Source organism: Cynocephalus volans, chromosome 5, assembly GCF_027409185.1.
Source record: "Cynocephalus volans isolate mCynVol1 chromosome 5, mCynVol1.pri, whole genome shotgun sequence".
NCBI classification, from domain to species: Eukaryota; Metazoa; Chordata; class Mammalia; order Dermoptera; family Cynocephalidae; genus Cynocephalus; species Cynocephalus volans.
The window spans coordinates 135926947-135954332 of record NC_084464.1 but is presented as its reverse complement, the minus strand read 5'-3'; the positions used below and the strand labels follow the sequence as shown (position 1 = coordinate 135954332).

Here is a 27386-nt window from a genome sequence, read left to right as displayed (position 1 = left end):
TAGGAAGATATTTTCCAACTCAGAAGAAGGAATATTGCTGGAGGACTTAGAGGAAAACAAAATATTTTTGCAATTGATTAACTTTTGATTAACTTTTAGAAATAAAAGAGGACTACCTGCTTTCATTTACTAGATACCTGAGTGCTTTCTGCCTTTCAGACATTCTTCTAAGCACTATTTATTTTATATAAACAAAATTATGATGTTTTATCTCTATAGATGAGGAAACTGAATCACACAGGTTGAGTAACTTGTCCAAAGTTACATAGTGATTGAACAAGAATTCAAATACTGACAAGTCTGTCTGCAGAATCTAATCCCTTAACTGCAACCCAGTATTACCTCTTTTAATGAAATTTGAAGACATAGGACCTCTTCGAAACAAGAAAAGGGAGTCCTTTGTACAGAACAGGCTGAGGATAGAAAGGAAGCAGTCTGAAATAAAATTAAACAAGGTAAAAAACCACAATAAGAGAATTTATAATAATGGCAGTTTCATCTTATTATGTTCCAATTATATGGTACTGTGCTAAAAAAATTTTACAAATATTATTTCTAATTCTCATGTTAATCATGCAGGGTAGGTATTAGGACTCTTACGTTGCACATGAAAAATTTATAAACAAAGATGTTAATTGATTTTCCAGGTCATATAGTCAGAAATAAGATAAGGAGGATTTAAGACCATAGTCTCCCCAATCTTAAAGTCCATGTACTTTCTTCGGTTGCTTCCTTAAAGCTATATCTCAGGCCTAAAATAGTAGAATTGACACCATGAACAAATCTGATCAGTGATGTGGGAAACAAAATTGAGGCACTCTTCCATGAGAAGAAATGGCCAAAACTAAAATGAAAGAAATAATAAGTAATAACATATGGAGATATTTGACCTATGAATAAGTGTTCCCAGACAGTATTGATATAGCAGAAGCAATAAAAAGGGCCTGAAGAAATCTTCCCGAGATTAAAAAAAAGATCTATGAAAAGATGAGTCCATCTTGCATTCCAGGTAAGCTTTATGAGATGAGAAATATATTTAGAAACATTTCTTTGTTTTTATTTCAAGAGAAAAATAAATTTTATAAACATCTAAATTGAAAAACATCTAGTACATTTCAGACTTTTTCTAAAAACACTAAATCCAAAAGACAATGGAGAAATATCTATAGAATATTGAGGGGAAAATTGTGGCCCAAGGAATCTAGTCACCTAAGTTGTCAGACATTTGTGATGACAGTAGTACACATGTGAATTAGCAGGGAACTATTACCAGTGTTACCTCTCTGGGAAAAAAACCAAAAATATATTGAACATGTAGACATGAGTCAAAGTTAAGAATTTAAGAATAGAAAATAATTGATTTGAAAATATTGTTGCATGAGCTGTGAAATCAGAACTTTGTCAATAATTATATATGCCAAAATAATTCCTGAAGATTTAAATGAGATATGTGTATATGATAATGTGAGATAATAGAATCAGATTATTTTCAAAGACTGAGCAAAGCTTCCTAGCTGACAAAGGAAGAAAAAGTCATATAACTACAGTCATGTACAGATTTCTGTCAATGATGGACCGCATATAAAACAATGATACCATAAGATTATAATGGAGCTAAAAAATTTCTATCTCCTAGTGATGTGGCCATCTTAAAGTCATAGGTTGTTGCATTACTCATGTGTTTATGGTGATGCTGGTGTATACAAACCTACTATGTTGCCAAGTATAGCACACACAATTACGTACAGTACATAATTCTTAATAATAAGCAACTATGTGGTTTATATATTTACTGTACAGAATTTTTTTTTATTATTTTAGAGTATTCCTGCTTATTGGGAAAAAAAAGTTAATTGTAAAGCAGTTTCAGGCAGGGCCTTTAGGAGGTATTCCAGAAGAAGGCATTGCTATAGGAGGTGACAGCTCCATGTGTGTTATTGCCCCTGAAAACCTTCCAGTGGGACAAGATGTGGAGGTGGAAGCCAGTGATATTGACCATCCTGACTCTGTGTAGGCCCTAGGCTAATGTGTGTATTTGTGTCTTAGTTTTTAACCAAAAAAAATTAAGTAAAAAAAAAAAATTAATTTTAAAAATAGAAAAAAGCTTATAGAATAAGGATAAAAAGAAAAAATATTTTTGTGTAGCTGTATGGTGTGTTTGTGTTTTAAGCTAAGTGTTATTACAAAAGAGTAAAAAAGTTAAAAAAAAAAAAGCTTGTAAAGTAAAAAAGTTACTGTAAGCTATGGTTAATTTATTACTGAAGAAAGAAAAAGGTTTTTAAAATAAATTTCGTGTAGCCTAAGCATACAGCATTTGTAAAGTCTACAGTAGTATACAGTAATCTCTGCCTTCACATTCACTCACTGACTCACCCAGAGCAACTTCTAGTCCCGTAAGCTCCACTCATGGTAAGTGCCCTATACAGGTATATCAGTTTTGATCTTTTACTGTATCTTTTCTATGTTTAGACACACAGATATTTACCATCATGTTACAGTTGCCTACAATATTAAGTACAGTAGCATCAGTATTCAGTACAGTAACATGCTGTACATGTTTATAGTCCAGGAGCTTCCTCAGAGCATATCCCTGTTGTTAAGTGATGCGTGACTATATTAGTCTTACCTGGAATGTAGTCAAAAGTTATTATTCCATCCTAGAGTTTGAAATAAGATAAGTGCTGTATAATATATAAAATAGATTATTACACTTTCTAAGTCATCAAAGGTCAGGAAAAATCAACCAAGGTTTTTTTAAAAGAAAGAAAAGTTATGAAACAAGAAATTTAAATAGGAGCAAACTTGTATGGCAATAAATGTAAATGGGTTAAGTGTCCTGTTTTAAAAAGCAGATTCTAAAATAGATTTTTTAAAAAATCAGGTATTCTACCTGCAAGATTCTCACATTAAACAAAATAACAAAGTTTAAAAACAAAAGTATGCAAAAATATAGATGAAGACAGTTCTAAACAGAAACTTAGAGCTTTCTCATATGGATGTATATTGAAAGAACAAAGCACCCTAAATAAAAGATGAACTAATTGAAATCTGTCATATGTTGAAAGACTAATCCATCCCAGCCAAATAGTTTTCCACCCAAGAACTCAAAAATGTCTTAATAGTTGGATATCAGTTAATATTAATAAGTTAGTACAATAAATTGAATAAAAATCGTAAGGGGAAAAAGTCATGATATTTTAATTGGAAACAGGATAGTAAGTTTTTTTCAAACATTTTGGTGTTCATTTATGTGAAAATTATATACCCTTTGAGGCTCTAGGAAAATGCACATCCATACATGTACATGACATATTCATACGGTTTCAGTAGTTTTGCAGAGCTCCCTCTGAGAAGGAAAGGTAGTCCATGGATGACCTGTAGACACCTAATCTATAGATTCTTCCTTTAAAATAAGGATCCGTAAGGGAAGATCTTTTTTCATCATAACCGCTCAGTGTTCTCGAAGTTTTGGTAAAAATATTAAGGCATGAAACATAGGTAATGGTATGATAGCTTTTTTCAAGTATTTCTCTATGTCTGCTACATGCCAGACACTGTGCTAAGTGCTTTACATGCATTAACTCACTTAATTCTTACAGTAATCCTATAAAATCAGTATAAATTAGAGAATCCTATAAAATCAGTATAAATCAGTACAGATTGTGCTGTACTGCCTCTCTGTTATGCCAGTGTATAATGTGGGCAAATATATGTCTCAGGAAAATAACTGATCATTTTTGATAGTCCAAATGCTAATATTGTTAGAAAACTTATGTGCATTAACTGAAAGTGAACAAGTATACGTAAATCAATAGCTACAAACAATAAGTTAGAAAATATTGGAGAAAAAAATAGAAAAATGAATGGTTAAATGTTACATACAAAGAAACTACAAAAACCCGTGAAAGATCTTAAAAATAAATTTTCCAAAAGTACAGATTCATATGGAAAAAACTTCTGAATTTTATTAGCAGAAGTTACAAAAGGCTTTGGTTTAACCCAATTGTAGTAGTCTCTAGTGGAATATTTCTTTAGTTGACAAAATTAGACTAAGGTTAATTCAGAAGAGTAAAAAGGGAAGATTAAGTAAAAAATTTAAAACAAAGAGGAGGAGAGTATAGTTTTTCCAGGTGTTTTAAGAAGTTATAAATATAATTCAAGAGCTAGTATTCATATGATTGCTTTAGCTTTTGAGGAAAAAGGTCAGTTAGATTCTCATTTTATTTCACGTACTAAATTACATTTCAGACAACTTAAAAAGTTAAATGTAAAAGTCTAAATTAATAGGCAATTACTTAAACCAGTGGTTTAATCTTCCATTGGTTTAATATCTTTCCAGGAAAGATATTCTGGTCTTAAAAGGGATAAAAGAAAATAACATTGAATAATAAAATATAGAGATAGTTTAGAAGATTCAGATTGAAATATGAAGATGATATTTTTGCTCACCAAATACATATTTAAAAGTATTAGTAGAGTATTGAGCAAGGCTTTTTGACACGATGTGAGTAGAAAGGTAGTACAGCAGGTATAGACAGCTCTTTCAGGAAGTTTGGCTGTGAAGAGGGGTATTGTAAAGATGATATGTTTGAATTAGAGTACATAAACACTGATAACAGGATGATAAGGGAGACATTGTTGATATGGGGAAAAGGAAGTTTTCTAGAACACAAGTAGAAAAGACCTACCTTTTTATAATATGAAGAGAAGAAAACAAGATAGTTTGTGGTGCATGAAAATTTATAATCCTTGTAGCAGAAATTTCCAGAGTGGCAACATTGGACATTAGAGGTAAGTGAAGAAAGTTTGAAATAGCCACTGTGGAGAAGTTAAGAAAGACTGCAGACGAACTAGGCACTGTGGAGAAGGGTAAGAAAGAGTGCAGACGAACAGATTATGCAACATAGAAGAATTGTCCAGTAGCTCTGAGGTCCCAGTTAAGTTTGTAGACCATATTTTTATAATACCAGTCTTTAAAGTGGTTCAGGTTTTTCTAGCAGTATTCAGTAGCCTGGCTATAGTAACAGAGATAATGATCATTAAATTTGAACAGTGCTTGGAATTTTGCCAGGCAAGTGTGATGGATGGGAAGTACATGATAATGACAAGTGATGACCAAAGTGATGGATTGTGGGATCAGAGTATCAGGAACTAGATAAGAGCGGTTTCATAAATAAGGAGACTTTATTGGGTTCACAGCATAATAAACTGTTCATTGTTTTATACTACTAAGTTTGGAGTGGTAGGATACTCAGCAGTAGTGACTGGAACAAATAAGTATAAATTGCCAAGCAAAGAGTAAGCACCCAAAGTAGCTATAATTATTATTGAACTTGCATTTGAATTTTTTTCTTTTAAAGGGGGAAATTTAAGCCATATTTTGCTCATTATCATTGTCTATACTATATTATCTTCATTTTATTTTTCTCTTCTTTTATTCTCATAACTGTTACTTCATAGAAGCAATCTCTTCTTTATCTTAGGAATTACAGTTTCTAAAAATTTTTGTTTTATGTACTTAATTAGTTTTAAAGGGTGGAAAATCTTCTAGGTTGTCTAGATATTACTAGTATCACTCTTGTCTTCATTCTCCTTTACAAATGCTGGCCTGGAATTAGCTTATAAATCCAGAATTATCTTGGCTCTATCAAAGACAGCTTTAGAACCCCAGTCTTCCCAGGGGATAACTAAATGAAGAAAACCTCAAATGGGTCATATAATTATTTGAAATTATAAATTGACTGGATGGAATTAGCATATTGTACTTTGTATAAAAAGATCAGTAAACTTGAAGAAATGGCAATATAAATTATCCAGATCAAACACAGAGAACCAGTAGGGGGCTAGAGTAGCCTGTCCTGGCTCATGAGAACTAATTGTTAAATATTAGGGAATTTTGTAAATTGGTTGTTAAACTATTGGTAGCCAGAAATTGGCCGCAATGTGAATACTTACATCATGGAAATTGATAGACATGAGGGCTCTTTCTTTGTACTGCCCTAACCCTAATGGAGAGTTTATTTACCAACATACCACTAAAAAAAGCCTGGAGGGAGAGGTGTTGGGAAGGAGGAACAGAACATCAGTGGTATGGACAATATTAGACATTTTAACTTGTGTGTACTTGAAGTCTGAGAAAAAGCAAGGGACAGAAAACATTTGAAGAAATGGTAATGTTACAAATTTTATAGAAACACTAAACGCACAGAATTGAAAAGCTCAACAAATCATAAACAGAAGAAATGAGAACAAAATCATACCAAGGTACATCATACTAAGATTGCTGAAAACCAGGGATAAACTGAAAATCTTAAAAGCAGCCAGAAAAGATAAAGACAATTGTACAGAAGAATGAAAAATGAAAGCAGATATCTCATCAGTAACTATTCTAGCTAGAAGACAATGGAGCAAGATCTTTAAGTACTGAAAGAAAAAGTTGTCAACCTGAGATTCCATACCCAGGAGACATATCTTGCAAAAATGAAAGTGAAATAAAAACTTTTTGCAGTGAATAAAAGCGAAAAGGAGTCATAATCAGTAGACCTGCAGTACAAGAAATGGTTAAAAAAAAATAATAATAATAATGATAATACCAAGTGGAAATTTGGATTTACCAAAAAGAAAGAAGAGCACAGGAAATAGTAAATATGATGGAGAAAGTTCTCTTTTTCTTCTCATTAAAAAACCTCTTTTAAACAAAGGTAATTTTTCAAGCAAGAATGAGAATTGTTATTGTGGGATTTATAATATTTGTAGAAGTTAAAGATATGACAGATTAGCACAAGGTATGGGAGGAGACAAATAGAAGTATACTTTTCTACGGTTGTTAAAATATATGTCTGCTGGTTGGTTAACTCACTTGTTTAGACCATGGTGCAGATACCACCAAATTCAAGGTTTTGGATCCCCTTACCAGCCAGCCACCAAAAGTAAAAAAAAAAAAATATGTGAAATGGCATTATTTGATGGTAGACAGTGATAAGTTAAAGATGTATATTGTAAAACCTAAAGCATTGACACACACAAAAAAGAGAATAGCTAAAAAACTAGTAATGATATAATGTAATTACAGAAAATAATGAGAAAGGTGGCAGAAAAGAGGAAAAAGAAACAAAGAATATAAGACAAATAAAAAGCAAGTAACAAAATGGTATTTGAGAGTACTTCAAAAAATTCATGGAAAGATTTGCGCTATCTTTTAGCTCTGTTGTTCTGTGAACTTTTTGAAATACCCTCAGCCATATCAAGAATCACTTAAAATATAAATGGTCCAAACAGACCAATTAAAAGGTAGAAATTGTCAGATTGGCAAATAAACAAGGCCCAACTATATGTTGACTGTAAGAACCCCACTTTAAATGTAAATTTAAAGAATGGAAAAATATATACCATACTAACACTAGTCAGAAGAAAGCTGGAGTGGTTATATTGGTATCAGAGAAAGTATATGTTAAAATAAAGAATATTACTAAGGGTAATATTTTATAATGGTAAAGATGTCAGTTTATCAAGAAGATGTTAATCCTAGATATGTATGAACCTAACAGCGTTTCAAATTACACAAAACAAAAATTGATGGAAATGAAATGAGAAATATACAAAGCAGCAATTATAGTTAGATACTTTAATAACCCTTTTCAGAAACTGATAGAACAAGTAGTCAAGAAGTCAATAAGAATATAGAAGACTTCAGTAACACTATCAACAAATTTGACTTGAGCTTTATAGAACATTGTACCCAAAAAACGCAGAATACTCATTGTTTTCTAGTGCAGATGGAATGTTCACCAAGACAGACACAATTCTGGGACATAAAACAACTCTAAGTCTTTATTTTAAATATAAAAATTAAATACAAATTCTAAATATAAAATAAAAATTTTAAATAATACAAAGCATGCTCTTAGACCACAACAAATCAAGCTTGAAATAACCCCCCAAAATCTGCACTATCTCCAAATATTTGGAAATTAAAGAAGACCCGAAATAACCAATATATCAAAGAAGAAATCACAAAAGAAATTAGAAAATATTTTGAACTAACTTAAAGTGAAATCTCAACATATCAAAATTTGTGGAATGCTGCAAAAGTATTACTCAGAAGAAAAAAGATAAAGCTTTTGTAACATTGGATTAGGCAAAGAATTCTCAGGATACAAAAGCATGAACCATAAGAGAAAAAAGGGATAAATAGGGTGTGTGAAAATTCAAAACATTGGTAGGTATGGTACTGGCATAAAAACAGACACACTGATGGAATAGAATAGAGAATCCAGAAATCAACCCACACACTTACTGCCATCTGATCTTTGACAAAGGCACCAAGCCTATTCACTGGGGAAGTGACTGCCTCTTCAGCAAATGGTGCTGGGATAACTGGATATCCATATTCAGGAGAATGAAACTAGACCCATACCTCTCACCATATACTAAAATCAACTCAAAATGGATTAAGGATTTAAATATACACCCTGAAACAATAAAACTTCTTAAAGAAAACATAGGAGAAACACTTCAGGAAATAGGACTGGACACAGACTTCATGAATACGACCCCAAAAGCACGGGCAACCAAAGGAAAAATAAACAAATGGGATTATATCAAACTAAAAAGCTTCTGCACAGCAAAAGAAACAATTAACGGAGTTAAAAGACAACCAACAGAGTGGGAGAAAATATTTGCAAAATATACATCTGACAAAGGATTAATATCCAGAATATATAAGGAACTCAAACAACTTTACAAGAAGAAAACAAGCAACCCAATTAAAAAATGGGCAAAAGAGCTAAGTAGGCATTTCTCTAAGGAAGATATACAAATGGCCAACAGACATATGAAAAAATGCTCAACATCACTCAGCATCCAGGAAATGCAAATCAAAACCACACTGAGATACCATCTAACCCCAGTTAGGATGGCTAAAATCCAAAAGATTCTGAACAATAAATGCTGGCGAGGTTGCAGAGAAAAAGGAACTCTCATACATTGTTGGTGGGACTGAAAAATGGTGCAGCCTCTATGGAAAATGGTATGGAGGTTCTTCAAACAATTGCAGATAGATCTACCATATGACCTAGCTATCCCACTGCTGGGAATATACCTAGAGGAAAGGAAATCATCAAGTCGAAGGTATACCTGTTCCCCAATGTTCATCGCAGCACTCTTTACAATAGCTAAGAGTTGGAACTAGCCCAAATGTCTATCATCGGATGAGTGGATACGGAAAATGTGGTACATCTACACAATAGAATACTACTCAGCTATAAAAACGAATGAAATACTGCCATTTGCAACAACATGGATGGACCTTGAGAGAATTATATTAAGTGAAACGAGTCAGGCACAGAAAGAGAAATACCACATGTCCTCACTTATTGGTAGGAGCTAAAAATTAATATATAAATTCACACACACACACACACACACAAAAAAAACCTGGGGGGGGGGAGGGAGAAGATATAACAACTACAATTACTTGAAGTTGATACGACAAGCAAACAGAAAGGACATTGTTGGGGGAGAGGGAGGAGGGAGGGAGGTTTTGGTGATGGGCAACAATAATCAGCCACAATGTATATCGACAAAATAAAATTAAAAAAAAGAAAAAAAACATTTCTCACCAGAAACTATGTAATCCAGAAGACAATAAAGTGACATCTTTAAAGTACTGAAATTTATTTAAAAAAAAAAAAAAAACATTGGTAGGAAAATGAAAAATAAGCTATTAGTTTGGGAGAAAATATTTGCAGAGCACCATCTGATAAAGTGTTGTCACTAGAACATTTTAAGAACTCTTAACAGCTCAGTGATGTGAAAGCAAACAACCCAATAAAAATGGGCAAAAGATTTGAACCAAAGAAGAGATATGGATGACAAATAAGCACGTGTAAAGATTCTCCATGTCGTTAGTAATTAGGGAAATGCAATTTAAAACAGTACTGAAATACCATTACATACCTATTAGTATAGCTAAAAAACAAAAATTGACAATATTAAGTGCTGACGAGGGTGTCAGGTAACTACACTGCTCGTTGAAGTGCAAAATTATAGCCACTTTGGGAAGCTGTTTGGAAGTTATTTAAGAAGATAAACATCTACTTACCGTATAACACAGCATTTCCACTTGTGGGTATTTATCCAAGAGAAATGAAAACATAACAGTGCAAAACTGGAAATAACTCCAGTGTTCATTAATTGGTATATGGAGAAACAAAATGTAGCATATGTAAGTATACTATAGAATACTGCTCAGTAATAAAAAAGAATAAAGTAGTATAAATGTATCAACTTGGATGAATCTCAGAAGCTTAATGCCAAGTGAAGGAAACCAAACACAAAAGGCTATATACAGTATAATTCCATTAATATGAAATTGTAGACAAGGCAAAGCTATAGTGATAGAAAGCAGATCAGTGGTTGAGTGGTGCCAGAGCATGGAGGGGAAGGGGGTCAAATTTGTAAAAGAACAGTGTGATAATAGAAATATGGAAATGTTTAACACCATGATTATGGTGGTTTTCACATGACTGCGTACATTTGCCAGAATTCTTTTAATTATACATTTAAAATTGGTGAATTGTATTATATATCAATAAAGTTATATATCAATAAAGCTGATTTTAAAAGTAGGCAATCTAGACCAAAAAAAAAAAAAATCTAAATGATGCATAGAAGTTAAAAATAAAAGGATGGGCAAAGTTATAATAAAAACATGAGCAAATTTATTTAGGATATTTCAAAATTCAATCATAATCTAATCCATGAAACTATTAAATTCCATAAAGCAGCCTTTTGTTTTTTTACTGTAATACAATAGTAGAAATTAAAAACAAAAGTTTAGAATTTATAAACTACTTGGAAATTTATCCCATAAAGCTGTTAGAGGGAAAAAGAAAACCAAATCACAAAAACAGGCTATTTAAAAAATATTGAAAATATCATCAGTATAATGCTATGAAATGTATGGAATGCTGCCAGAGATACTCTGGGAATTGTATTTATTGCAGTATTTAAGAAGCAAAGAAAAATACAAATTAATAACAAATATAAAGTCATATAAAATTAATGTTATTAGTATAAAGGCTGACAGATTGATGTAACAAAGTAAATCAAAAACTGAGCCTCATCTGATTAACTTTCCCAAGGCTTCATTTTTCAAATCTTTTCATATGCCCTATTGTAACATAATGGAAGTTGAAGGTTATTGAGGTAAGACTATATTCGTAGAAAGAAAATGAAATTTCCAAAAAATTTAGCAGTACTTTTCTTTGTATGAGGCAACCAAGGTTGAGCTTTGGGTCTTCTTTTTTGGTTGTTTATGGATTTTTTTTCTCTTAAATTTTTTATATTTAATTAAGCATATATTGCGTCTAAAACAGAATATGTAAAAATAAGCCAACTTTTTTAAAAGAGTGAGATTTTCATACATTTGATTAGGGAATGTATTTCTGGATGATATGGCTTTGTAATTTAACCCCTGAAGAATAGAATTTGGAAATAGTGGAGGAAAAGAGTCTTCGAGATTGTAAAACATTGGATATATATTGTGATATTAGTTCTTTCAGCACTTTTTCATTTCCTGTTTGCATATTTTGGATATTTTCTAACTACATTTAAAGGTAGGAAATTTCAAAATTGAACCTCAGTGTTCATTGGTAAGCTCATCCATTTCTGGGAGAATTCTTCATTTTGATGTTGGCTTCATCTTGTAGAACTTTGGTATTTGTCCATTCTATTTTTCAGTTCATCTGTTAAGCTTTTATTTCAGTCACTCAAAATTTTATTTCTAACATCTGCAGTTGTTTCTTTTTCATCCAGTATGCTTTTGGATTTCTTTATTAATATTAATTATCATTTAAAATTTTTATTTTGTTTATGCTCTTTTCTTTGGTGTTCATTTTTCTGTTCTGTTGGATCTGGTATGCTGTCCTTTATTGTGCTACTTTCTTCTGGGGGTGTTAGTTTTTAGTTCTCTAGTTATCTTTATATTTGAGAATCTCTCTTCTCTTGCCTGTTTGTTGTTGTTGTTGTTTTTTAAAAAGCATAGTTTGCTTCTATTTGTGCGGGTTGTATCTACCTCAAGCATGCTGCTGCCCTTTCTCTCTGTGCTCAGCTGCTTAATCCCCTGGGTGAAGTTCACCACTTAACACAAATGGAGGTCGGGGCAGTTTCTATCCCAGCTCCTCAGTTGGTCATCCTCAGGCTTATCCCCTCCTTTTCTTTTATATTACTTGACTTGGATTCTTATGGCTTCTCCAGAAGCACCCTTATCTGTTGAGAAGTCTTTTCCTATAGACTGTGGTTTTCTCTGGTAGTTTCTTAATAAATCTAACCTGCCTATTTTTTTAATCCTTGAGGAATTTCTTAAAATATTTATTTTACTACTAGTAATATTCCCTTTAGATTTTCAGGCTTTTGTTGATTTTTTTTTTATCTCTCACATAATTATCTCACAATATCTCTCACATAATTTGGATTGGGGAAAGAGGTACAGGTATGTGCTTAATTCATCATTTGATTTAATTTTTGCAGCATTTAATATAGTGAGATATTTGGACTATTTTCAGGGTAATCTTAGAGCTGTAGACTTTTCATTTTAAAGTGTAATTATGAAGCAGGATAAATGACGTGTGTGTGTTTTCTATGGGGGAGCCCAAAATGTTTTATACTCCGTGTCTCTTTTAGCAATTTCTCAATTATCTCTTAATTAGATTAGAATGTGGATCATTCTGCCAGTGAGGAAAATGGTACTTGAGATTTGAGCAATTAATTTGCTTCTGAAAAGTCCTTAAGTACTTTTTCCCACGTTAATTTCCTCATTTAATCTGAAGTTATATTCCGAGATTACTAATCTAATTCTGGGAGCATAAACTAGGAGAGTGCTCATCAAATGCTCTAGAATAGTATCACTGTCCAAGTAGAAAATGAATCTTCCCAGTATTTCACATTGTTGAACATTAATCATTGTGTTTATATAACTGAACTTGGCTTAGCTGAAACTTTATTATTGTGTCTTTTTTCCCTAGCTTGACATTAGAAGCAATCTTCAGAAAATTAAAGAAACTAAAGGTGATGATGTAAGTGCTACTAACACTAATAACCCAGAGAAGGGCATGCGAGTCACTAAAAACAAACTGAGGAGTACACAGTCAGCAACTGAAAATCCAAATGACAATGCTTACGTAGAGGAAGACAAGCAGGGAAAGCCAAATAAAAAGGTTATAAAGACAGTTCTCCAGGTGAGTGCACAAGAAATGGAACTGGAAACTCCTGAGAAGGTGGATTCTGCACATCAGAAAGCACGAACAAAGTCACAGCCAGGTGTTGAACATCAGAAAAATGAGAAGGCAAATGAGGGAAGAGAAAATAATGATTTAGAAGAGGAAGAACTGATGCAGGTATATCAGCTCCAAGTAGCTGAAGAAATGGCAAAGGAGATTAAGAAGAAAATAAGAAAGAAACTGAAAGAACAGTTGACTTTCTTTCCCTCGGATACTTTATTGCATGATGACAAAGTGAGCAGTGAAAAAAGAAAAAAGAAGAAAAAGAAAGTTCCAGTCCTGTCTAAAGCTGAAACAAGGTACTTCACATTGATAAATTAAAATGTCCTTTCTAAAAAACACTATTATTTTCAGATTTTGAGTGGTGTCTGTACGTAGATTAAAAAAGAAAATTCTTAGTCTTTCTTTGAAGACATTGCCACTCAGATAATGAGAGCTAACCTTTTCATAGCACCTTACTATATATACTAGATGCTTTACAAGAATTAACTCATTTGTTTCCTATAAAAACCCTATGAGGAAAAAGTAATATCATCCTGTTTTGCTAATTAGGAAATGAAAGAGGCTGAGCCAGAACCTCGGCAGTCTAGCTAGAGTCTCTACCCTTACCTACTCCATTACGTCTGCTTTTAAAATAATAGAAACTAAATTACTTTCCCTTTTTTGAGCTATAAATGTATGTTTGGATATAAGAATATAGCTTTTTTCCTTATTATGCAAATAACATTTGCTCACTGCAGAACAACCATCCAAAGATAATAACTATTAGTATTTTGGTATTCTTCTAGTCTTTTTCTGTATGCAGTGCTTGTGTGTATATGCTTATACATATGATATGGGTTTCTGTGAGTATATTCCTATTGATATGTTCTCTCCTTGGAAAAAACAATAAGATTAAAAAAAAAAGTCTTTTAACTGCCATAATTAATTCTTCACTGCAGTCCTCATTTAGAGAAATAGTTTGAAGTGGGAACATTCTATATGTGATTGTTTCTTGGCCAACTTCCCCTGAAGCCCTCAGCTAAAAATAATTTCCTCTCTATCAAAAGCTAGACTACCAGTAGTAACAAAGACAAGGCAAATGTTAGGGGGAAGGGACATGTTGGTATATGTATTAGTTATCTGTTGCTGTAATTAGTTAATTAGTAATTAGTTATTTAACATTAGGAGATGTTAGAACAACAAACATTTATTTTCTCACAGTTTCTGTGGGTAAGGAATCTGGGAGCGACTTAGCTCGATGCCTCTGATTCTTTCACAGGGTCTCTCATAGGCTGCGGTCAGGATGTTAGCCAGGGCTGAAGTCATCTCAAGCCTTGACTGGGGAGGATCTGCCAAGTGACATAGCTGTTAGAATGCCTCAAAAGATCCACTTCTAAGCTCACTCTAGTAGCAGCTGGCAGGTCCCAGGTCCTGACTGGTTTTTGGCCAGAGACATCAATTCCTTGCCAAATGGACCTCTCCATGTGGGTTTCTCACATAGCCACTTGCCTTCCCAGGGCAAGCGTTCCCAGAGAGTGAGAGCTAAACAGAAGTCATTGTCCTTTTGGAACCTAATCCTAGAAGTGGCACTTAAAACTTTTGCCATATTCTGTCATTAGAAGTAGGTCACTAGGTCCAGCCCACACTCAAAGGGAAGGGGATTATACAAAGATGTGAATGTCAAGAGGCAGGGATCAGTAGGGGTCATCTTAGAGGCTGCTTACCACACTGTATGATAAATCTGCCTTCTCACAGCTACCACATTTGTGATGGACTGCTAAGCCATAGTGAATGTAAAATAGGATTAGTTCCTGAATTTTTAGTTTAAATGACAGTGACATGCAAAGGATAGCTGTTCTCCTTAAATGGTATTTGGTGGTGTGATAAATAGAATGGCTTTCTGGAATGACTAATTTGAAATATTTCTCTAGTTTTTTCATTTCTCAACCCATTTTTTGAGAGATGACTAAATATATTAGATGTTAATTTTTTATTATTTAAGTCCAGATTTTTTTACTTTATAAGTTACAAACAAATAGGCTGGCTTCTCTTTAAGCGAGTATGCTTCTGGGCTGCTACCCCTTACCATTTACTGGTTCATGTCATGCAGATTTTAATTTCAATAATAGCTTTTTGAAAATGTAGTGACACACCAGCCACTGGAAAATACAAGGAATTAATTTTACCTAGAAATCAAAAGTTGTATACCTGAAGCCTTTTGAAAACAGAACAAACCTAGAACACTTTTTATTTTGCTTTTAAATTAAAAAATTTATAAATTTGTTCATTAATCATTTACTTGGCACCAGGGTGAGGATGCATTGATCAGACCTACATAAACACAGATCCATTGCATGAAGTACAATTTCAGTTTTTGCTGGGGTTTAGAGCTCGGTTTAAATTGGTTTATGGGATATGTAACTCCTCACCAAGTATAAAATAATACCTATGATACCTAGTTTAACAGCTAACCATTTTAGTCTATAAGAAAATATATGCATCTCCCAGCAGAAAATAATACTGATTTTAGGATTATCCTTGCCTCCATTTACTGTTCACTCTATTGCACCATGAATAATAATTATCGTAATAATATATTTGTAATGGCTTGTACATGGATTATATTTTCAGTGCATTGACCATCTCTGATGACACAGTTGAAAGTAAACAAAAGAAGGAGTCTCTGGTTGGAACACTTACTTTGGATTCTCATCAAGATGATGAAATAAGCTCAGTGGAACAAAATGTAGAAGACAATATGCAAGATAATATGAAATCCAAACCAAAAAAAACGAAAAAGGCTAAAGCAGGTTTGTTAGCCACATTAAATGAAAAATTGTGTGCCTTGGTAGAAATAACTTGATTCTAGGAAATTTAGTCCTTAAAACTAAAGAATATAATTGAAAACAACCTAATATGGAATATTTGGTACTTGTTTTTAGAATCCTCAGACTTAAACATTGATTTATTTGTAACCGTGGGTCTCTGTGATGAGTTTGTATTACTTGAGTCATCTCTAATTCTTTACTTAATTCCACTCTAGAATGATATTGACCTTGTAGTTGCTGTTGTGGCATAGACAAATTCTTCTTTAAACTGTTAAGTTTAGAGCCTTTCGTCGATTAAGACTCAGTTATTGGAAGCTATAAATTGTCAACCCAGTGATATTAGGGCTGCATCCCTCTGTCAAATGTGGTATCTCCCAATCCTCAACTTAATTCAGCTTCTCTCCTTTTCCAACTTTCCTTTTTTACCTGTTGCTATCTTCCCCTTTTCTCATTTCTTACTTATTTGTCTTTATTTATTCTTGCCTTTTTCCTACTTATTACATCCTTTTTTACTTTTCAGTTTCTATTTAATTGGCCAAAAATTGGGACTAAAATAGGCAGTTTTAGAATTTATGGCACTTATTTATTGAAGGATGCAATTGATGTCTTGTGATTGCTATAGTTATATTTTTAAAAACTTCTGTTGAAGCATAGTATAATATAGAAAGTATACATATCATAAATGTACTGCTTAAAGAATTTTCACAAACTGAACATATTTATAAAATCAATGTCTAAATTAGGAAACAGAACATCATTAGCACCCAGTGCCCCCGCTTAAGTCCCCTTTCAGTTTGCTGTTCTATGGGAGTAACCACTACCCTGCCTATCTAATACAGTTTATTTATGCCTATTTTTATACTTTAATATGAATAGAATCATAAATATGATTCTCTGTGCATGAATTTTTTAACTCACTGTTATGCCTTATTCCTTCTTCTTGCTCTTGATAAGCTGGCTAGGACTTCCATTGTAGTGTTAAATAGAAGTGGCTATAACAGATATCCTTCTCTTACCAGCCTTGAGGGAAAGCTTCCATTATTTCACCATTGAAGGTGATGTTTGCCCATTTTTTTGTAAATACCCTTCATCAGATTAAAGCAGTTACTTTGTATCCCTTCTCCAATGGTTTAATTTTTTGTCATGAATGGATATTGAATTTTGTCCAGTGCTTTTTCTCTATTTATCAACATAATCATATAAATTTTACCCCTTTCTTTTTATAAATGTATAGATGGGTGCTATTTCTTCCATAAATGTTTGGAAGAATTTACTGATAAAGCCTTTTAGGCTGAGATTTTCTTTGCAGGAAGAATTTTTAATCAGAGTTAGTTTCTTTAGTAAATACCAGACTCTTCATATTTTCTGTTTCTTCTCTCACCTTTGATAAACTATATTTTTTTTAGAAATATGTCTAGTTAATCCAGATTTTCAAATTTCGAATGTCTATAGCATCTGAAAGGATTTTCTGTTTCTTCATTCATGATATTGATAGTTTATTTTTCCCCAATTTATTTGTCAGTATCAGGATTTCTATTTTATGAATCTTTTCAAAGAACCGACCTTTAGCTTTGATTTTCTCTATTGTATATTTGTATACTGTTTTTGTGATTTCTTCTCCTATGTATATTACTTTCTACTTTCTTTGGGTTTTATTTGCTGTTTATTTCTACCTTTATAAGGTAGATTTTATAAGAAAGATTTCAGTCTGTCTTTTATATGCCTTTAAGACTTTAAATTTTCATCTAAGAAATTCTGTCGCTGTGTCCCACAAGTTTTTGATATTCTGTATCTTCATTATCACTTAGTAAAAAATAATTTCTAATTTCCATTTTAGTATATTTGATCATATATTATTTAAAAGTATGTTGCTTAGTTTCAGGCAGCAGTTAATTTTCTAGTTATCTTTTTGTTACTGGTTTCTGTCTTCCATTGTTGTCAGAGAACATTGTAAATGATTTTAATCTTTTCAGTTTATTGAGGCTTTCGTATGACCTTTTTATAGTCAGTTTTGGTAAATATTCCATGTGGACTTGGAAAAAATGTAAATTCTGATGTTATTGAGTGCAGTGTCCTATGTGTTGTGTCTGTTAGATCAAGTTTAATTATATTCAGGTCATCACTGATTTTTTTTTGGACTGCTGTTCTGTCAGCTATTCACAGGGGTGTTAAAATTCCCACTATGATTGTGGGTTTATTTTTCTTTATATTTCTGTCAATCTTTATATATTTTGAAGCTGTATTATTGAATATATGTATATTTGTTATATCTTCTGTCAAATTGACACTTTTATCATTATGCTATGTCCTTTATCTCTAATCATTCATTTTCTCTTAAAGTCTACTTGTGATTTGAATTTGCATAATGCATTTTTCTCCATTCTCTTGTTTGCAGACTTTCTGACCTTGTATTATGTGTATTATCTGTTTTTTGTCTGATCCACCTATTTTATTTTCCTTTTTCTCCTTGTCTTATTTTGAGTTATTCAAGTATTTAAATTTTTTTTTCCTATTAGCCTGTTAATTATACATTAGTTTACTATTTTTAATCATTACACTGAAGAGCATTAAGTTTATTCTTGGCTTATTATAATTTAATACAAGTTAATTCCCCAATAGAGTACACTTCCCCAAGACTGCTAGAACATTAGAATAGTTTAATTCCATTTATCCCTCTCCCACCTTATCGGTTCTTTTTGTCATGCATCTTAGTTCTATGTGTATTTTAACTTCTCATATACTAGGGTACTTCAAAAAGTGTGTGGGAAAATTGAATTACAAGATAATACAAATTTTTCCCTGAGTTTTTTGAAGACCTCTTGTGTTAACAGTTACCATTTTATCCAGTTTATGTTCATTTATTTTCACCCCAAAATTTACCCTTAATGAATTTCCAATTTTCCACTTTTCATCAGCTTGAACTCCTTTTAGTATTTCTCTTAGTGAAGACCTGCTGATTCCCTCAGATTTTGTTGTGTTTAAAATGACTTTACTTTTCCTTCATTTTTGAATGATATTTGCTAGTATAGATTTTTAGGTTGCAAGCTATTTTCTTTTAGTACTTTAAAGAAATCATTCAATAGTCTTCTGGCTTCCATCATTTCTGTTCCCAGCTGCAGTCTTATTTCTGTCCCTTTGAAGGGAATATGTCTTTTTTTCTCTGGATGGTTTCAGTGTTTTATCATGATTTGCCTAATAGGGTTTTGTTAGACTTTATCCTGCATAGAGTCCATTGGTTGATATTGTTTATCACTTGTGGAAAATTCTTGTTCACTTATTTCTTTGAATATGGCTTCTTTATCATTCTCTCCTCTTTTTTCTAGATTATAATTTCACATACACTAGTTCTTTTGAGTATGTCCACATGTTTCTTATATTCTCTTTCTCTATGCTTTCTTTTTCATTATGCTTCAGTTTGGATATTTATATTGACCTTCCGGTTCACCAATCTTGTCTTCCTTTGTGTCCCTTATGCTAAGATACATCTGTTGATTTCATAATTTCAGATATTGTGTTTTCAGTTCTAGAATTTTTTTATGGATTCCAATTCTCTGTAGAAAAATCTCCATTTTTAAAACTTTTTTTTTTTTTTTAATTTTATTTTGTCGATATACGTTGTGGCTGATTATTGTTGCCCATCACCAAAACCTCCCTCCCTCCTCCCTTCCCCCCTCCCCCCAACAATGTCCTTTCTGTTTGCTTGTCGTATCAACTTCAAGTAATTGTGGTTGTTGTATCTTCTTCCCACCCCCCCACCCCCGGTTTTTTTTTTGTGTGTGTGTGTGTGTGTGTGTGTGAATTATATATTAATTTTTAGCTCCCACCAATAAGTGAGAACATGTGGTATTTCTCTTTCTGTGCCTGACTTGTTTCACTTAATATAATTCTCTCAAGATCCATCCATGTTGTTACAAATGGCAGTATTTCATTCGTTTTTATAGCTGAGTAGTATTCCATTGTGTAGATGTACCACATTTTCCGTATCCACTCATCTGATGATGGGCATTTGGGCTGGTTCCAACTCTTGGCTATTGTAAAGAGTGCTGCGATGAACATTGGGGAACAGGTATACCTTTGACTTGATGATTTCCATTCCTCTGGGTAAAACTGTTTTGCCTATGTTTTTCTTTATTTTCTTGAGTATATTAATCACAGTTATTTTAAAGTCCTTATATGCTAAATTCAATGTGGTATGTGCGGGTCTGTTTCTGTTGTCTATTCTTTCTCTTGATTATTGGTGATATGGTCTTGCCTCTTTTATGTCCGGTAACTTTTTATTATATACTGGACATTGTGTATAGAATTCTAGAGGTCCCAGATGATTTTATCTTCCATTAGAGAGGGTTTTCCCCTTTCCTCTCTTAGGCAGGTAGGGTGGGCAGCTGATTTCAGACAGTCAGGAATTGAGCTAGGTCAGGGCTAGATTGTAGTTTTGGTGAGACTGTACCTATGATTTGACCTGTTCCTAGGCTGTGGCCTTCCAGGTGTTGCAAATTGAGAGCCTGGCAGGTATTTGTCTCTTCAGCCTTAATAGATTACGGGTGATTCAGTTTTGTCCATCAGTGCTTTTCAGCTTAGCCCTTTTTGCCTTTTGCCCCATGCAGCTTTATAATTTAGCAAATGTCTTGAGGAGAAAACTGGCCATATGCTTGAGGCCCCTCAATTCTCCAATTTTGTCCTTCCAGACCATGTGAATGATAAAGTTTCTGCTGGTTCTATGTCCCCTAGTAGTGGCCTTCTTCCTGGGGTCACGTCTGGATTCTTAATGTCTAACTACACCTAGAATTAGGAAGTGAACCAAGGTGAAAAGTGGCTATAGATCCTCAGTGTAAATTTACTACATCCTCTAGGGCTTTAAATTTGCCTGTTTTGTTTAGGGTCCGTTCCCCTGCTGGGTCAGGGTCATGGTCTTCTAGCTGACAAGTGTTTTCACTACCTTTTTAGTCTCTCAATAGCCTCAGAATTCAGTTTTGTGAGGAAAATCTCCATGTGTTTGAGGCTCCTCAAGTCTCCAGTTTTATCACTTTAGTCCCATGGAACCACTAAAAGTTTTGCTGGTTTCTTTTTCTTTTAGCAGTGACCTTCCGCCTGGGCCAAACTATGATCCTCAGCTCCACATCCTGAGTCAGCAAATGTCTTACAGACAAAAACAGCTTCTAGTCCATCAGCTTACCTCTGACTGATTGTACTTCTCTGGAATTTTAGTCCGTCTAATAGACGGTGATAATTTTCTGATGCCTTTAAAATAAAGGTTTTGTAGGACAGGGTAGAGGTAACAGAAGGGAAAAATAGAAAAGGGTTTTGTCATTTATTTGGCTTTTTCCAATTGTTTTTATCCAAAGCCTTGATCTGTATCCTACCCAGAAGCAGAAATTTCAGTTAAAAATGATTTGAGTTATATATATTCCACTTAGAAAATACCTAAATGAAATTACTTTTTTTTATCTTTGACTCTCATTTGTTGGTTCTTGTTAGGGGAAAAAAAATTAATATTTCTTACCCTATTTTAGTGCATTCATAAATGTAGTATTTTACTCTCATAGTGTGGTCTGCTGCTGTTTGGCTTTTTTTTTTTCTTTTGTCTTGAAGTTCCTTTGTTAACACAGTGAAATAGTTTAGATCATAAAGATTAGGTTATATGTAAACCCAAGTATGGAAACAGTTAATTAGAACATTGATTTTCTTTTGTGAATTTAGTTTCAGATGACAGTGAAGACATTGCTGGTGATGGTGTTCATGAAATAACAAGCCGAGATAGTCCAGTTTATCCCAAATGTTTGCTTGAAGATGACCTTGTCCTGGGAGTTTATATTCACCGAACTGACCGACTTAAGTCAGATTTTATGATTTCTCACCCGATGGTAAAAATTCATGTGGTTGATGAGAATACTGGTCAATATGTGAAGAAAGATGATAGGTAATTTTTTTTAATTGCACAGCTAACCCTTGAAATTCACTCTGTCTGCAATAGAAATCCTCTTTTCTGCCGTTGGTAATTGAAAGTCAGTGGGAATAGAGCTATGGCTTTGTATTAAAAAAAAGTCTACTAGTTGTAGGTGTTCATCAACCACTGACATTGATCAATATGTTTTGTAAAAGAAATGGAGAACATCTGTTAGTTCATTACTTAATTTTAAGTGGATTGGAGTAATTCATTTTAAGTGGTAGAGAGCTTCTACCAAGCTTAATGACTAATTTATAGCATAAAACTTGCACTGTGAATCATCTTCTATTGCACTGTAAGTGCTTTAGTTGTTGAGCCTCATATTTTTCTTTGGAAATTAATATGTTACCTGGGCTTCAAGTGGGGTAAATGAATCTTGAATTTTTTTCTAAGATTACTTCTATAGTTAATACATGCTTGAAGGCCCAAATAAAAAGTACAGTAAAATCAATGATTGTGCTAGAATTCAAAATTTGCTTGGAAAGATGGCAAGGGTGAGAAGCATGAAGATTGTCCAAAAAAAAGGGTCGTTCACTTATTCAGTTGTCTTAAGGCATAGAAAGGAAATATGACAGCTCAAAGGTTTACAATCTTGTGCTCACTTTTTTATGTAAATAAATCTATACTGTTTCATCACAAACTCATTTAAAATTCTGAAGAAATTACTTTATTCTGGCTCTGTGTGATGAAAGTGTAATCATACCTTTCATTTTGTATTTTTGTAATAAAATAATTCTGTGAAACCAATGATAGAATATCACAAGGTGATAGGCACTACTACTTGTAAGTCTCATAAAATTTATAATTTTCTAGGTGGACAATCAAAATAAGTTTTTTTCCGTATCATTATGGCTATTCATTATTTCTGGTTGCCTCACTTGTACACTATGTATTTTTTTTTTCCACTTTCAAAATTATCATGATGAATTATGTTGATGGAAGTATCTTTTTTTGAACAGTGAACGGCCTGTTTCATCTTACTATGAAAAAGAGAGTGTGGATTATATTCTCCCTATTATGACCCAGCCATATGATTTTAAACAGTTAAAATCAAGACTTCCAGAGTGGGAAGAACAAATTATATTTAATGAAAATTTTCCCTATTTGCTTCAAGATTTTGATGAGAGTCCTAAAGTCATCCTGTTCTTTGAGGTATGAATTGAATAAGCAATTTAAACTAAATTTTAGTTAATATTTAATAGCACAAATGTAAGCTATTATTTCTAATAGTTCAATAATGCAACAAAGTAGTGTGGGAATTTAATCTCTAGGATTTAGTGTTTGTAATATGCTGTGGGTATAAGTGAGAGGCCCTTTTTCACAACAGTGATAGCATATTTGCTACTAGAGTCAGCAGTTAGCCATTTGACCTCTATAGCATTTAATTCTTATAACAACCCCATGACTATAACTGAAGTGATGAATCTAATCTATACTGTATCAAACTCCCTAAAAGTATGTGTACTACCTGAATAAATAAAGGTAAACATGCACAGATCAGTTGACTCACACATTGTAATATATAACCAGAAATGATGTAGAGCTTCTTACATATAAAGGGTTAGTGGAGTATCAGAGCAGTGAGGGAAAGCTTTATGGAGAAGAAGGCCTTTGAGCTGACTTGTTATTCTAATTTTTTTTTACTGAAAAGGAAATCAAGGTTTGGAGTATAAATGATTTTCCCAAAGTTACTCCAATTTTAAGTGTATGTAATTTGTATTTGAAGATAGATTAAACCTAAAATACGGCATTTCTTTACTCTGTCTCATGTTCTCTCCATAAGCAAATGGAAATAGAGAAAGCATCCCTTCTAGTTTAAACAAGATGGAGAATTTTAGCATGAGAACTTCATCAGAGCTGGTAATTCATTTTGTAGAGTTACTTGTTTTTATGTCCTTGACTTTCAAGTTATTTACATATGTTACGATACAAATATTCCACCTTTTACATTGATGACAGTGTTGTGTGTGATTTCATAAAGCTGTGATTTTTCAAGAAGTGATATAATTTGTATCAAAAGAACTTTTTCTTTGTCATAGAAATTTGTCATTTGTTATCTATTTTAAAGTTTTTTTAATATTCATTTTAGCATTAAAAGATTTAAGAACAAGAGATTGTTGGATTATAAACACTTTCGATTGCTTAAGTTTTAAAATAATGTGTTATTGCCTATACAGCTACTTTTTAATTTCAACTTAAGGGTTTATTGAGGACAACTTGATAATGTCTATCAGAAGTCTTTAATACCATTATTCCGCTTCTAGATATTTATGCTAAGAAAAAAATGACCAGTACACAAAAATGTATGTGCAAGGATATCTATTTCAGCACTGTTTATAATAGCAAAAATTTTAGGGACATAAAAGAACCTAAATTTCAGTCAGTAAGAGATTTGGTTAAATAAATTATGGTTTTTATTAAATTTATGGTATTTATAGTACAGAAGAATACTAGGCAGCCATTAACATGACAATACATACATGTGTATGTATTGACATGAAGAGATGTATTGACGTGTGTATATATTGACATGTATTATATGAAAATAGTTTGTGAAATAGCATGTATTGGATTTGTAGTCCCATACATACATGTAAGAATGCACAGAAAAAGGTTTAGATATATATAAAACAGATGTTAATGGTGATTATCTATGGGTCTGGATTACAAGTTGTTTTTACTTTGCTTATGTATTTTTCTATATTGTCAGTGTTTTTTCTCTGAACGTGTATTATATCTGAAAAAAGATGTAAGCACTTAACTATGAGGGGTGAATGGAGTTCATTTTATTTTTAAGCAGTCTTCTATAAAGATTTGTTATTTCAACTGAGCTTTTGATAAGCACATAGACAGTCTCTGTGGCAGGTTATTTGCAAATCCATAAACTTTAACATCCAGTCAGGATGGAAGTATGAAAGAAACTCTTGAGAAGCCTAATTACAACAGATTTCCAAAGAGTAAACCCCCAACTTCAGGAAGGTAATCCAAGCAACAACCCAGAAATAGGGCCACACGTTGTTTAAACAAACAATCCTTTGAAGTCTGCTCTGATGAATAAAAAATGATCAAAACTTAAGAATTCTGTGCCTGGTATATTTGTGCCTAGACTATATTTGAGGTAGTTAATACTTTGCCTTGGATTTGAAATAAATCTTAATAAAAGATTTATTTATAAAGATAAAGTGGTTAAAAATTGGACACTTATTAACTAGATGTGTTAACATTAAGGCAAATGCAATGAGATAAAAATTTTTTCTCTATAAGGGAAACGTTTGAGGTATATGAATGATTTTTTAAATTTTAATAATTTATTAGAAAATATTAAATTTTATGTAGTCTGGTATTCTGTGAAGTAATTTTTTGAATTAATTTACAGATTCTTGATTTCTTAAGCATGGATGAAATTAAGAGTAACTCAGAGATTCAAAACCAAGAATGTGGCTTTCGGAAAATTGCCTGGGCCTTTCTTAAGGTATGTTTTTTATCCATGTTAAACACTTTAAAGTAATCTTTAAATCTGATTGGCTGCTTTTTCCCAAATCAGTTTGGTCTCATTTAAGGAGTTATGATCTATTGTAAGATTGTAGTGGTGAAGGGTTATTAACTAAAGCTCTGGTGATGGTCATTCCGATTCTTAAGTATTTATTGAGTGCCTGGTGTATGCCAGTTACACTATTTGGCTCTGAGGATTTAGCATTGAAAAAGACACATAGCTGTGCCATCATTTATTTATTCAGTTCAGCAAATATTAATTAGGCCCCTTTGTGCCAGCCACTGTTCTAGTCAGTGAACAAGACAAATTCCTTGACCTCATGGACTTCATATTTTAGCAAGAAAAACAAACATAAAACAACTGATTATACAATTTATCATTTAATTAGTTTTTATAAATAACTTTGAAGAGTAATGAGGTAGATGATGAAAACAAGGGTTTTTTGTTTCTGTGGGGTCAGGGAAAGTTTTCTTAAGAAAGAGATATTTAACCTGAGCATTAGCCATGTAGTGGCAGTGGGAAAGAAGAGGTCTAGGTAGAGGGTAAATATATGCAAAGACCCCGATGTTGGAGGGAACCAGGTATACTCAGATTACCAAAAGAAGGCCACTGAGATTAGAGGACAGAGACTGAGGGGAAGAACGGTGCATGAAGAGGTTGCTGAGGTCGATAGGGTCTTGATTACACAGGGTTTTCTAAGCCATTATAGCAACAGGAACCCATTATAGAATTTTAAAGAGCAATGGGAAGCCATTATAGGATTCTAAACAAAAGGATAAAACAATCTGATTTATGTTTTAGAAAGATTACTCTGCTATGTGGAGAATGGATTAGAGAGAGTAAATGGAGATACTGGAAGATCAAATTTAAAAATTCTTATAGTAGTCTAGCTACAAAATGATGGTGTCTTTGACTAGGATGTATCAGCAGAGATGAAAGACATAGACTGGTGTCAAAAAAGAAAAATTTAATTTTATAATTATCTTTTATTCCTGGTATCCTTCATTTCTGACTTAAACATAAATTTGAACTGTGAAGTCTTGAGTAATTAGCTTATATTGTACTCTTATAAAAACCATTCCATTTCTGCATACATCCATTCAACAAACATTGAACACGTGTCTATGAAATGCAAGCCACTCTTCTAAATATAGAGAATTTATAAATAAAAAAGACATTATACTTGCCCTCCAATTCAGTTTCTGTATAAATGTACTACTCACTTGATTATTTGCTTTAGAGTAGATGCTTTGAAAACCCAGTTGAGGCATTTAATGCACACTGGGAGTTAGAGAGAGAGGCTTTACAAGAGATGTATGTGGACTGGGGAATGGCAGCCAGATTGGCTGTGGTGAGGAAATAATTTGAGAGTGGCCTTAGGAATCACTTTATCTGATGTACCATCTAAAACCACCCTTTTATACCATTTTCTGTTCCCCCACCCATACTGATTTAGCACAAAAACAAACAAAAAAGCCCCAAAAAGTCCACTTCAACATAGAAAACATTGCCATCTTGTAGTTTTATTAGAAACTCTTTCATTTCTTTTATACTGAGGTTTATGCAGACCTGCAGTATTTACTATAAATTGTGCTTGGGAAACAACATATTTCATAGCATTTTTACCTTTGAGTACTATATGGATTTTTATTTATTAATCCATCTTATGCCACTGGCAGAAATTTCTATCAGGAATTCTCCCTGATCCCATTCTCACCTTCTGTAAAGGGTAAGGTATTGTGTGCTTCCCTTATTGTAACATTTATCTCCTTTATTAGACTGTAAGCTTCTCAAAGTCACCATTGACTTCTTTTTGGTAAATTTGTTGAACATTCTTAATCCTTATTTTACTACATCTT

General features: G+C 32.9%; 1 protein-coding gene across 10 annotated transcripts in view; it reads left to right on the top strand.

Moving 5' to 3' along the window:
* The window catches only part of AHI1 (Abelson helper integration site 1), a 195030-nt gene that overhangs the window by 5663 nt on the left and 161981 nt on the right, over positions 1-27386 (top strand). For all 10 annotated transcript variants that reach the window (XM_063096473.1, XM_063096474.1, XM_063096479.1 and 7 more), the window contains 5 exons: positions 13026-13579; positions 15894-16072; positions 21788-22007; positions 22994-23186; positions 25411-25506. In XM_063096473.1, the coding sequence (XP_062952543.1) occupies positions 13026-13579; positions 15894-16072; positions 21788-22007; positions 22994-23186; positions 25411-25506 (1242 nt within the window). The remainder of the gene's footprint in view (positions 1-13025; positions 13580-15893; positions 16073-21787; positions 22008-22993; positions 23187-25410; positions 25507-27386) is intronic.